The 13,334-nt window shown below is 40.5% G+C and overlaps 1 protein-coding gene across 6 annotated transcripts in view; it reads left to right on the top strand.

Moving 5' to 3' along the window:
• Positions 1-9,609, top strand: part of rgl1 (ral guanine nucleotide dissociation stimulator-like 1) — a 205,178-nt gene extending 195,569 nt beyond the window's left edge. For all 6 annotated transcript variants that reach the window (XM_052011787.1, XM_052011793.1, XM_052011789.1 and 3 more), the window contains 4 exons: positions 2,983-3,175; positions 4,320-4,574; positions 6,213-6,327; positions 7,976-9,609. In XM_052011787.1, coding sequence (XP_051867747.1) covers positions 2,983-3,175; positions 4,320-4,574; positions 6,213-6,327; positions 7,976-8,160 — 748 coding nt within the window. In that variant the 3' untranslated portion in view covers positions 8,161-9,609. The remainder of the gene's footprint in view (positions 1-2,982; positions 3,176-4,319; positions 4,575-6,212; positions 6,328-7,975) is intronic.
• Positions 9,610-13,334: the final 3,725 nt, after the last annotated feature.

The raw sequence follows: 13,334 nt of genomic DNA, 5'->3' as shown, positions 1-13,334 counted from the left end.
AAGGTTGTTTTGTGTCTTGATGTTAGAGTTTGAGGCATTTCTCCTGAAGCTGAGATGAGTAGCCTCCAATGGATTTGATGCAGTGGTATATTTTGGAAACCTATCTGTGCTACATAATGCTCAATATATGGACAGCAGGGATTTTGAGTTGTAAATTGCCTCTGCTGGCATTGAGCCATCTATGTGAAACCACTGGTTTGCTATTTCTGCTTATTTCTGTTCATCACACTGCAGGGAATAATGCAAAGCTGAAGCAGCCAGTGGGATAATCAATTATTCCCACTCTGCTGCAGATCCTTGAAGTAATTTATTAATTGATGCTCTACTTTATTATATCTCTATTTAGAGGGCATGAGCTATTTTTGGCTGTGCTTCTCCATAAATAATGACTGCTCTGTACTTGCCGAAGGTTTTGTGCAGCAGCATTAATTGTACCCTGCCACTTCACATTCAAAATACCCAATTAAACATTGGAGCTTAGTTGATTTGTACAGTTTGATTTTTGTATTTTAAGACTGCCACAAACATACTGCCTGGTTGTTATTGGAAGCTACAGGACTTCTAACATTTCTTTTCTACTGAACACGGTAGATTATTTAGTTACACTCTTATTTTTCTGTCTCTCTCCTGCTTTACTATAGATAGGACATTGTATTCTATAGTGACAATGTGATTTTTTTTTTCTTTAGTGTGTAATAGGTGAACGGGATTTACTTACGTTACAATGGTTAATTGAGCCAAAGCTCAAAAGTTAGTTAAGCAAGCAGATGTAACACTCCCTCAGCAGGGTTGAGCATCAGATCTGGACCAATTCCTCTGAAACATTAAAAATAAAATGTCTCCCCTCTTGGAAGGATTTGTACAGTTTGATTTTTGTATTTTAGGACTGCACGGTAGCATAGTAGTTAGCATAATGCTGTACAGCGCCAGCGACCCAGGTTCAAATCCAGCCACTGTCTGTTAGGAGTTTGTACGTTCTCCCCGTGTCTGTGTGGGTTTCCTCCGAGTGCTCCAGTTTCCTCCCACACTCTGAAAGACTTACAGGTTAGGAAGTTGTGGGCATGCTATGTTGGTGCTGGAAGCGTGGCGACACTTGCAGGCTGCCCCCCAAATCACTACTCAAAAAGATGTATTTCACTGTGTGTTCCCATGTACGTGTGACTAAAAGAAATCTTCTTATGTGCACTCCCACATCGCACCTTGAGGAGGAGCTGGGAAGTTTCCTCTTTCATAACTAATAAAAATAAAAGCTGTTTCTTTGTAAGAACTTCCTGTGGATACATTGACAGAACAATTTCTTACATCACATGAGTGATTACAATATGGTCCTGGCAAGAAAGCATCCCAGGATGGTAAATTGTGTTAGGTGAAGGATAATTCTAGTCCAGTCACTAATTTCCAGTGACTCCAATCTGCAGGAGGTTAGATGTGTGCTGCAACACACCATTGCTCCTTCAAGCCACAGATGAAGTCATCAATAAGGCTGAATCCCATGCTGAATTATGACTCTGCTGCTGTCCTGAATCTCCTGTGAATCTAAACAATGGGATGGAAACCAGTGTATCATTTCACCATATTGAGCATTAATCTCCATATTTTGTACCTCACCATGATTGTGTTCACTTTCCCCATCATCACAAGTCATTATCTCACAGAAACCCACTTGTGCTTCTGTCACTTTCGGGTTCTCCACCTCTAATATTTCGTGCCTCCCTGAGCTTCCAGCATTTTAAAACTCCGATCATCAGTCTGTTCTGATTTATTTATTCTGTCCTCATCGGTCTCAACCAGTTCCCAGCCCATGCACACCGAATCCTTCCATTTTCTTGCCCCTCTACCTTTGCAATATCTTTTGGTCGTGTGTTTAATGCACAACCTCTGCTAAACTGATTCCATTTCTTTTATTTCCTACTTGTGTACCACTCTTAGTGAAAGGTGGTTCTGCTCAATATCCAGCCATTAAATGCACCTGTATTTTGGAGACTAAATTCAGGTTTACTATTTATAAAGACGTCTGTGTACTGCGGCAATGTGTTACTGTTGTTCTTTTTCCCTGACGCAAGTATTGTTAGCAGGGGGAGAAAAGGTAACCTTGACTCTTGATGAGAAGGTTGGTGGTTATGGCTGGTGAAAAATCTGATCTAGTTAACCATTTCTTGAGACTTGAAGCATACTGGTTGGATGAGATACTAGGAGCTTTGGTTATCCAAAGTAGGAAAAAAATATACTGGAATTCTGAAATCAAGGCTGAAAATGCTGAACAGACAGCAGGTCAGGAAGCACCTGGAAAGAAAATGTTAATGTTTCATGCCGAAGACCCTTTCAAGCTGTTTCTCTGTCCTCGGATGCTGCTTGACCTGCTGACTGATCCATAAATACTTACTGTCAACATCGATCAACTTCCATGCTGTACTTGGAATGCTGTTTTCCAGGTTCCCAATTTGGGCAGAGCCAAAAATGTCTGTTTACATTCCATTGAATTTAAATATTATTTATATACTGCTGGTTTTCCTTTTGAGCTATTGTCCGAAGTGGGCAGGGTCAATGGGATAAGGAAAATCATTATCAATCCACTTTCACTGGTGGTTTGAAAAGTGCAAACGCCAATAAGGGAGCAATGTGGACCAGGTACTTTAGGTGCAAATAGACCATGCAAAGAGTTTCAGTCAAGTGCAGGAATACAAGATGCTACTAACTTAACAAAGAAGGCTCCACTGAAGTATTTCTACATGTAAAAATATTGTGGGCATAAAAATAATCAGTATTGACAATAAACCTTTTGAGTTGTGAATAAAATAGGCCAGAAATCCCACATTGAACTCTGGGGCAAAGAGCACACACTTTAAGTATCTGTCATTGAAATCCCTGCTTAGAACTATTGGGGTGTCCCAATGTTAAGTTCAGTTTAAATGTTCTTCAGAATGTAGCTACTTCTAATTTCCTTTTGGTGTTTTTGCTAATAAGTCCCTTTTCCACATGCAGGTTATTTCTAGGGTCTGATGTCATCACGAACAGTACTCCAACAAAGAGCTGTGAGCAGCCCAAATCCCCTCCGAGTGGGAGTTCTGGGGAAAGCATGGACTCTGTTAGTGTTTCATCATCTGATTCCAACAACTCTGAAATCGAAGAGACCTGCACAACTCCCACGGACACTCCAGAAGGGCCACAAAAAAAGGTGATTGAGAGCCACTTGCTTCATAAAATGTTGTGCTGGGAGTGCCAGACTGACTCATTCTAATAAAGCTTGGGTTTTAAGCCTTTGTTTTGTTGTAGTTGGACAAAATGTACAAATTAAGTTTGTAAGTGTATCACTAATGTCCAACCATCATAATCTGTTTACTTAAATCCTCTGTAGTGCACAAGTTACAGTAAAGTCAGCACATGACCTGTAACTGCTGGAGATAAAGGTGCAAGGTCCACAGGCAGCAGTCTGGGTTTGCAGCTCTGCAAATTGTAACAAAGCTGGTCTCTGCATAGCCACCAGGTTCCTCTTTTTCGCTAATTGACCTTGTTGCTCAGCATCTTCTCTGTAGAAGGACTTTGTTTCATGGGAGGTTATCAGTGACCTGATTAAATTGGTTTTCATAGAAAGGGCATATGACCCACTTTTAACAAAATTCAGTTTCTTAGCAGTTGAGTTAACCATTTATCTCTCAAGATCTGTCTTCAGTTTTAAAGTCCCCTTTCTATTAATGGACTTTCCTGATTCTCCTTTGCTCTCCCCAGTAGCATTACTGCCAGATTACTGAAATTAGTGACCAATACTTGCCTGTGGTTACTTGCTAAGAGCTACTTTCAAGTGACTGGAGATTTAATGGTTAATTTTTCTAGCCTTCTGCTTGCCCTCTGAAGTAGGCTGGCACAGCACAGTCACTGTTGTACCTTCAACCAGCAATGCCTTTCAACAGGCAGACAAATGGTTCATGGTTTCTGTGTATCAGGTGGGCAAACACTTGCAAATGGGGATAGAAGTAGTCAAGAAATGTAACCATTTCAATTTTGAAAGTATGAGCTCAAATCTTCAAGTGTGATGTTTGCACTGTATTTGACCAAGCTATGGGTTGAGAATCCAGCTTGCAAATAATGAACTATCAATATTGGCTTAACAGCCAGTGGGTGGTTTGCCGGAGCCATTTATCAGTGCTGATTGGTAGTGGTAGCAGGAAGGCGGATAGACAGATGTCACAGTATTGTTTGTTGGGTATTTATAGGCACAGCTGACATGTATTGCTTGGAGGGTGGGGACTATGGCATAATAGTAGAACAAAGTTGGAACTATCTGATGTACTCCTGTTGACAGATCTCTTACTGTTTTTCAGTCATCTGAATCTTTATCATCATGCTCGTCCATTCACTCAATGGACACGGCTTCTTCAGGAGTCTCGTCATTAATCAGTACCATTTCATCGTCACCTTCGTTTTCCCACAATCCTAAACTCCACAAGCGCTCTATCTCAGTGACTTCCTGCAGTTCAACATTATCACTTCCTGTGTACAACCAGCAGAACGAGGATACCTGTATCATCCGGGTCAGCCTGGAGGATGACAATGGAAATCTGTATAAAAGCATTTTGGTAAGTGCATGGAGTTTTTTCATGGTCAGTTTTGTGCTGAAAATGGATGTAGCTTTCTGGATATAAAGGAATACCTGACTTTTGTTTAAAATACTGACTCAAGAACTACTTGTTGCCGTCTAGACAAGTTCAAAATGGCTGTGTAGTTGCTGTCAATGCAGCTTCGTGTATTTGAGTTTTGGGCTGTAATCTCTTGCTGTTGTTCTGCATTAAATATATAGAAACCGTTTAGGACTCTCCATCATGGGTATCAATTTGTGATCTGCTACCTTGCTGATGGGTAGGTGGGGAGCATAAAATGGGATTAGTGTAATGGGTGCTTGATATCTGGTGTTGACTCAAGAGCCTGATTCCATGCTGTACAGCTGGAACTCCATAAATGACCCAAATATCAAGGAGATCCTGTTTTCTCCTCCAAGTGTTACACCGTTCTGAAAAGTGCTCTACATCTGACTTCTGGTGTATGATATTAGGTGCACTGTTATTTTTCATTGTCTTGAACTCTCTGTATTTTGTATTGGGAAAAGCAAATGAGCATAATGTCTTTTTGAGTTGATTTTCTTCAAAATATAATCCTTTGCAATGTACCCAAAAGTGGAGCAAAAAGATCAGAAAAATCGAGCTAAATGTCAATGTTTAAAATTGGTGGGGCCTTGAGCTGCTGCAGTAGTTGTAACACTTCCTATGTTTTTCTGCCTTGTGGCTTTGTGAAAGATTGCTGATACACTATTTAATAACAAACAAGCCAAAATTTCATTGCCATTTCTGCAGAGGATGCAGGGCTATTTTCTGGTTAAATTTAAATGGCCTGTTTGAATTTTTCACCCCCAAAGTGGGTGGAAAGAATGAATTTGTAGGTAAGGGCTGCAGTTTGAGAATGCAGTCTCTCCATTGGGAAAACACCCCAATTCTATTGCAATAAACAAAACAGATTTGCCTCACGGGGCCATTCACTAGCTGTTTAAACTCTGGAGGTGTTCCTACTATCATGTTGTGGATTTATCTCCACCACCACCTGAAAAGCACAATGAACTTAAATAAACTGGTACATTCTGTCATTTCAGTATCCTGTTTACCTTACACAATTCCAGAGTGTTTTGCAACTGAGGTGAATGTTAAGATTTTGTGCTGCAGTTGGGAAATGAAAATTGCTAAATGTCTCGAACACTGTTTCTATTTAATCAGCTCCAATGAATTATCATATATGTAAATAAGCACTGCTGGGACACATTATGAAAACAGTATTTAAAATTTACTGCTGTCTTGCCAATAAATATTAAAAGCAGAGTGTATTTAAAAACAAACTAGTCTGGTGAAGTTGGATCCTTTGTACAATTTACTTGCTCTAAGTGTATGGATAAAGCATCCAATAACCCAGGTCTGAGAGGTGATGGCATTAAGACTAGTTTTCTAATGCTGCTTGTACAATGTTCACTCACTGGAGTTTGTCCTCTGTCCTCTGGGTGCAAGCAGCCATCATTTAACCCCTTTTGGAAAATCCCCAGTGTCTTCCTCCCCTTCCCCCTCCCCTTCCCCCACCCCCCCAACCTTCCCCAACACCACACGCCACCCTACCCCCCCCCACCCCAAAATCAAAACACAAGCTCCTAACATAATGTTTTTTGCCTTCCTCTCTAGTTGACTAGCCAAGACAAGACACCCGTTGTTATCCAGAGAGCCATGTCCAAGCACAACCTGGAAGGAGAGCATTCAGAGGAATATCAGCTTGTACAGGTCATCTCAGAAGACAGAGGTGAGGAATGGAAAATCCAAGCTCTTCAATGCTAAAAGAGGCATAATTTTCCGACTGTATTTTAACACTGGGGAAATCCAATTACTGTTGAGCTAAATCCACTTCTACCCAGAAGTACTTGCAGGATCCTGTCTGGACTCTAAGATCCTTCTCTGGAAGCAACTATTGTATACATTTGCTGAAACTACAAATATCTCCCATTTTAGAACCAATCATCTGTCGGTCCCCCTAAGATTGTGTGCATCTCATGATACTTAGGAGGGGGGGTGGGGGTGATGGGCATATGGTGCACAGCTTTAAGGACCCAAGTTTGATCCTGACCTTGGGTGCTGTCTGCGCGGTGTTCTCATTTTCTGCCTGTGATCCTGTGCGTTTCCTCTGCTGGCTCTGGTTTTGTCCCAAATTCAAGGGTGTGTCAATAGGTCACTTGGCCACTATAAATTGGCCCTGCTCTGATGGGTGGCAGGGGAACCAACAGACTTGATAGGCACATGAGAAAGAATAGGTTACAGGGAAATGAGTGGGCGAATGAAATGGATGAGATTCCAGCCTCAATGGGTTGAATGGCAGTCTCCTTTGTCACAAGTAATCATGAGAAATGACTTAGATCATACAGAATTTACCATATTTATTTAGTTTTAATTTTATTCCTTTTTTAAAAAAAAAGGATTACCTGTTTTGCCAAAGATTTTTTTAAAACAAAAAAAATCTTCTGTCTCTGCTCCTGGGACAAAGCAAGAAAATTGGATGTGTTCCTACAGCTGCTGTTCTAATTAGTGACACTCTTTTGCTATCACCTTTTCTGGTGAAAAGTGAATATATAAACCAACTGAAATTCTGCATCAAATTTCATGCCTTTTCCTTCATGGATAAAATTTTTACAGCTCTTAGAGTCCAAACTTCACCTAGCAGAATTGTTCAAATGTCTGTGGCATTTACTTCGGTAATACTAAAAATTAATGGCAGAGCCCACATTGACTTTGCACTCTTATTTGTTCGTGAAGATGCTGATGGTGAGCTCTCCTGCGTATTGCTGCTGAAATTTTAGTGATGCTTCTCTTGTGTTTGTGGACACCCAGTTTCTGACTTCTACGTGAATTGTAATTGTTTTTTTATATAAAGTGATGATGCCGTACAATCTTTATTTTCATTACTGGTGTCAGTAAAATAGCCCCTGTTGTGTTTGGATTGTCTTAAAAACCTATTTGGTTTCATTTGTGTTCTTTTTGGAGTGAAAGCCAGAGGATCTTTCCTAATCTTTCCTTGGTTTGACTTCAGTCCTGCATCAGTTCTTCGCCTCTTATCTGGTCCCTGAAGTGGCCAAACATGTCCATTTTATCAAAAAAAAACTGTCAAAGAAAGTGGCTACCACAAATCTCTGGAGGAACAGTAGTTCACATTATTGCTGACAATATATGTATCCAAGCAATGATTTTTTTAAAAATAGCATTGATGTTGAACCTATTCAAAGTGATATAGACCTTTTCTTGAAGTTTCTCTCGTAGCTTGTAATACCATCCCTTGCAACAATCAAGTCCTACTGCTCTGAGCCACTCCTAATTCTGCATCTAGTTAACTGTACACGTAGACTTCCATCTACATAGCAAGACAGCCATGTAAATGTACATTTCCTGTTTTTCTTTTCCAGAACTGGTAATTCCAGACAATGCCAATGTGTTTTACGCTATGAACACATCTGTGAATTTTGACTTTATTCTGAGAAAGCGGAGCCTAAGTAGACAAGTTAAGTTGCGGAGTCGATCCAGTTCAACGCTACCCAGAGCTGCCAAAAAGGGAATAATGACAAACAGACTGAGCAAAGTTACGCTGTGAGGGAGACTGACTTTCATCCATTCATCTCTGCCAGAGATGGACCCTACCACTCAGTATTGAGAGCCCTGGAATGTATGTGAATAAAATCACCTAGACAGTATTTTACTTAATTTGTCCAACAACATGGATGGCATTGACCAAACTTCAAACTTTTGAGAACACAATGCTTGTCCATTGTTGAAATGTTTTGCACATCAGCCTTGTTTAGATTAGGCTGAGCTTTATTCAGATGGGAGGATCATTGGCAGGCTAGCCACAGACCCAATGAAGATCATGTGAATCAGTTGAGAGGAAAAAAAAATCTTTATTTACTAACCCTGTTGACTAATTGTGGTTGTTGGCTCTGTTTCCTGCAAGGTCACATTAGAACTAGTGAACCACCCTCTCTCCAGTCACTGGCCAGATGATGAATACTTTTAGAAAGTGTTTGGATTGGCCTTTGAACTCTTCAGCAGATGTTTCCTGCCTTTTACCCCTCCCCGCCTAATGATTTAATCACTTCTGGATGTACAGAATTAAACCTGCCTTCAACGAAGGACAACTGCAAGAAATGATGAAAGAGGGGCGTATTGTTGCCAATGATGTTGCACTTGTCTTGAAATCCTGGTCAGCTTTATACTGAACTGTTATTTTGTATGTACATTTGTAAATGTAAGCTGTCTTGGGAGGGGCTGGGGGAGCTTTAACAGATGCAGAGGGGACCAAATTATCTGGATTATGAATATTATAACCATTTTTTTGTCCTTCATTTTATCTGTTTTTTCAACTCGAACTGCCATTATCTTGTGGGCTATGCCTACCGTAACCTGAAACAAAGTAAACCATTCCCTATGCAGGATTTGACAGTCAAGAACCTAATCAGACACTTGCTCATTGATCTTTTAACTTTAGTGCAATCACTTCTCAGGTGTAGGGCATGTTCACTCTTTAGATATTTCCCAACAAAAAAAAAAACCTTAAATAGCATAAATGTGAAGAACGTCGTAACAGTATTTGGGTCCTTTCAAATTTGGTTTTGCACTATGTATAAATTAAATGATGACACAAAGTGCTTGACGCACTTTAACAATATTGGTATCTTCTGCACAATTCCCACAGTTTTAGTATCCACGTGCCTGTGAGCTGTGGTGACGAGAGGTTTTAGGGAGCTCACGATCCTAGATTTGTAGCCCTGTGTTTTCTTTCCTCATCCTATTGATCTGGTAGATCCCTGTAAATGATTTGGTCATCAGATGCAATCGCCCAAGCCACCAACTACTTGGAAAGATTCAAAATCCTGGGCCATGTCTTTCAGCGCTGGGCACAGATGTTAAAAGAAAATTGTCTATGGTATTGGTGTAACTTCCTGAATGTATACTTTTGTAAATAATTTTCCATATTCCTTGTATAATTGTATAATTTGTTTTTAAAAAAATAGTTACTAAAAATAAATTTCAGTGCATCAATTTATTTGTTTTTATTTTTTGAAGTGGAATGAATGTTCTAGAATACTTAAGACATTAGGTTGTGTTTGCAGTTATTTGTGCTTCTCTGATCATAAGTGCTGCTTTTTACATGTTTTGGATGTTGCGAGCTCGGCTCCTTGACCAAGTTGTGGATTGGGCATTGGCAGCATTGCCATCTTTATAATATCTAAGCACATACCAGATTCTCTAATGACCCAGTGGCTGATTGAGAAGTGTTTGTGAGCTGTTCGCACACTAAGATAACTCCTTTCTCCACACTCTGCCCCCACCCTTGCCCCCCTCCCCAATTCGTACCAGCACATCTCAGTCAGTATTTAACTGCAAGCTGACACTTGGGTTCGAGTCCTGTCCACAGAATATCTGTTTTATGTGATTTTTTTTTCCCCCCCATTCTATTTCTGTATGGTCAAAGGTATCCACTGAAATGTTTTGTTAATTGGATTTAAAACCACCTGTATAGCCAGCTTACATATTATATTTTATAATTATTACTTTCCCCAGAGTGGACTCCTAGCTTATTTGCCATTTGCTCTTGCCCTATCGCCCTTTCTCTCCCCTTCCCTGCCTTCTCAATCTGCCCATCACCCACACCTTCCTCCCTCTAGTTCCCTTCCTCACCACCTACGCTTTATTCCATGGTCCACTGTCCTCTCCTATCAGGGTCCATTTTCTTCAGCCCTTTGTTACTTCCACCTATTGCCTCCAGCTTCTTGCATCATTCCCACTTGTGCTCCCCCACCTGTGTGTCCCTCTCGCACCCCCCCCCCCAAAAAAAATGAACCTGGATTTACCTATTGCCTGCCAGCTCTTGCTCCACCCCCACCACCCTTTTATACTGGCTTCTGCCCTCTTTCTTTCCAGTCCCGATGAAGGGTCTCAACCTGAAATATCGACTGTCCATTTCCCTCCGTAGATGTTGCTTGACCTGAGTTTCTCTAGCATTTTGTGTGTTGCTTCTGGTTTCCAGCATCTATGGTCTTTCTTGTGTGCTCTTAATCTCTGTTCAGTTTTCCTTTTCTCTCCATCTCTCCTTTTTCTATTTTTTGTGTGTGTGTGGGTCTGTCAATTTATCATCAGATTCAAAGTTGTTCCTGAGGTTGCTGGGATTTGAGTTCCTAAGCTCAAATCTCATCTGCCATGATTTAAAGAAGAGAAATGAAAGAAGCTTGCCACTCTTGAGGAATCCAAATAAAGTTTAAAATCAGGATTCAAAATGTGCAGAAATTAGTAAGTGAATAAACTGATTTTGTTGAGATTTTGTAGCATTGAATCATTTCTGATTTTTCATCTAGTAATCTTTTTCCACCCAATTAAATTTCTTTAAAATTAAATCTAATTCTGTGCTTTTCCTGGTACTAAATTAAATAGTGTAGGAGCAGTACCCAACTGTTCAATGAATCAATCTGACATTTTCCGTTAACATAAGTTTGGTGGTGGAGATGGTTATTGCCTGTGGAGGTGAATTCTGAACACTTCTAGTGTGTGATGCTTCAAAGTACGTATTTGCTAATACTATACTGGGATACAAAATAAGTGATGCATACTCTGTGGGTTATGTGACCTATTCATCAGGTGAGTTTATTACAAAGCATTGATGGTTAAGCTGGGATGTGAGTGTCATTTGCAAGGCCAGCATTTATTGCCCATTAGAAGATGGGGAGCTGCCACTTTGTACTGCTACAGTCCTGGTGACAATTCCAGTGTTATAGTAAGTTTCAACCAGTCTTGTGAAGACTCTATTGCATTCTTTGACAGTATTTTGTGAAGGTTGATCTGTGCTTCCGATTAGCAGTGCTACTCAACATTAACTTTGGTCTGCCACCCAAGTTTGCTTTGGTAATATCAGTTAAATCCTTGATGCCGATGACATCATTTAATTTCTTAAATAAGTTAAATATCTTTATCAACATCTGGAAGAGATCTTAAGTGTCCAGTGAACTCTTGCTGAAATACAAAAGCAATACTACAGATGCTGGAAACCTCACCATCAGAAAATGTTGAAAATACTCTGATGAGGCAGCTTCTCGAGGGGGAGAAAATGTTATTTCGGGTAGATGATCTATTATTGGAATCTTTCTACTGAAGGGTCAATAGTCTGAAGTGTGATCTGTTTGTCCCTCTGTAGATACTGCCTGACCAGTAAAGTGTCGTCAATGTTTTGTTATTAAGAAAAAAGGCCAATGAGAATGTAATCCAATGCATGTGTTTTACTATTAATCTCTTTCTGAGTACATTATAATGTTATATACCATTTATCTATAGTCTAGAATTTGGATTGTAAAAGTTATAACTGCAAACTAACATTGTTATAACTGATTACATCTTTCATAGGGATGTGGCTAGTAGAGCTGCTGCATACCAGCTCCAGCCACCCAGGTTCAATGGTACTCTCTGATTTTGTGTGTGTGTGTGTTCTCTTCGTGATCACGTGGGTTTCCTCAGTGTTCTAGTCCTAAAGATGTGTTGGCTGATAGGTTAAATGGCCACTGTAAATTTCCCCTAGTGTGTAGGTGAGTGAGAGAATCTGGGGGCAGAAATGGGAATGTGGAGAGAATAACAAAAATGGGATTAGTGTAGGATTAGTATTAATGGGTGCTCAATGGTTAGTACGGACCCAGTTGCCCTGAAGGACCTGCTTCCATGCTCTGTCTCTTTTAATTCCATGAACCAATCGTAGCCTGAATATTTTTTTGTACTGGATATTGGCCCAAAATGAAGTAATTTAAACATTTAAGGTTTTGCAGATCAGGAATAGTGAGACACAGATATCAGATTCTCATCCATGAGAGAGACTTGGTGACCAAAATCCCTTTTGATAAAACCAGGGAACTATCCTTAAGTTAATAACCTAATAAAACTGTGGGAATGAGCATCTTTCCAAAGCATCTAGTGTTTCTCAGCAGGCCGTTAACTCAAATGGCTTTTTTTTTTTGGAGGAACTCAGCAGATCAGGCAGCATCTATAGAGGGAAATGGACTGTTGATGTTTTGGGTTGAGACCCTTCATCTGGATCAGGTTATGTTGCTCCAGATTCCAGCATCTGCAGTCTCTTCATTCTTTTGGGAGGATGCATATTCTCCCCAGGTGACGAATGCCTGACTTGCATACCAAAGAGCATTTGGGAGACTGGTGGGATGGATTTGTCAGCTGCTGCAGGCAATTTCTGCCATGAGAACTTGGTTTGTGGCAACATTGCATCTTGCAGAAAAATGATTTGAGTTAAATCTTCAGATTTACCTCCACATTGCTGTTGGTTGGCCTATGTTATTTAATTGTGTTGCCAGGTAGCTGCATCTCCAACTTGCGAACTGTTCAGGTAATAAACCATTCTCAGGAATGGAACCCTGCGTAACCTGGGGAGGGCCTGCATTTGTTTGAGGTGCCAAGGATAAGCGCACAAATATAGAGAAGTACAGCACAAAACAGGCCCTTTGGCCCATCATGTCTGTGCTGACCATGATGCCAAATTAAACTAATCTCATCTGCCCTTGCACGGTCTATATCCCTCTTCCCTGCCTGTTCATGTGTCTGTCTAAATGCCTCGTATCTGCTTCTACTTCCTCCCCTGACCCCACATTCCAAGCATCTACCACTCTGCCTTTTTTAAAAAAAAGCTTGACTTGCAAAACTTTAAATTTGCCCCCCTCAACTTAAAGCTATACCCTCTAGTATTTCCAAAGCTCTACCTACCCTATCTATTGCCTCCTG

This window comes from Pristis pectinata, chromosome 3, assembly GCF_009764475.1.
Source record: "Pristis pectinata isolate sPriPec2 chromosome 3, sPriPec2.1.pri, whole genome shotgun sequence".
Classification (NCBI taxonomy): domain Eukaryota; kingdom Metazoa; phylum Chordata; class Chondrichthyes; order Rhinopristiformes; family Pristidae; genus Pristis; species Pristis pectinata.
Note: the sequence above shows the minus strand (reverse complement) of the source record. Positions and strands in the feature narration are given on the sequence as shown.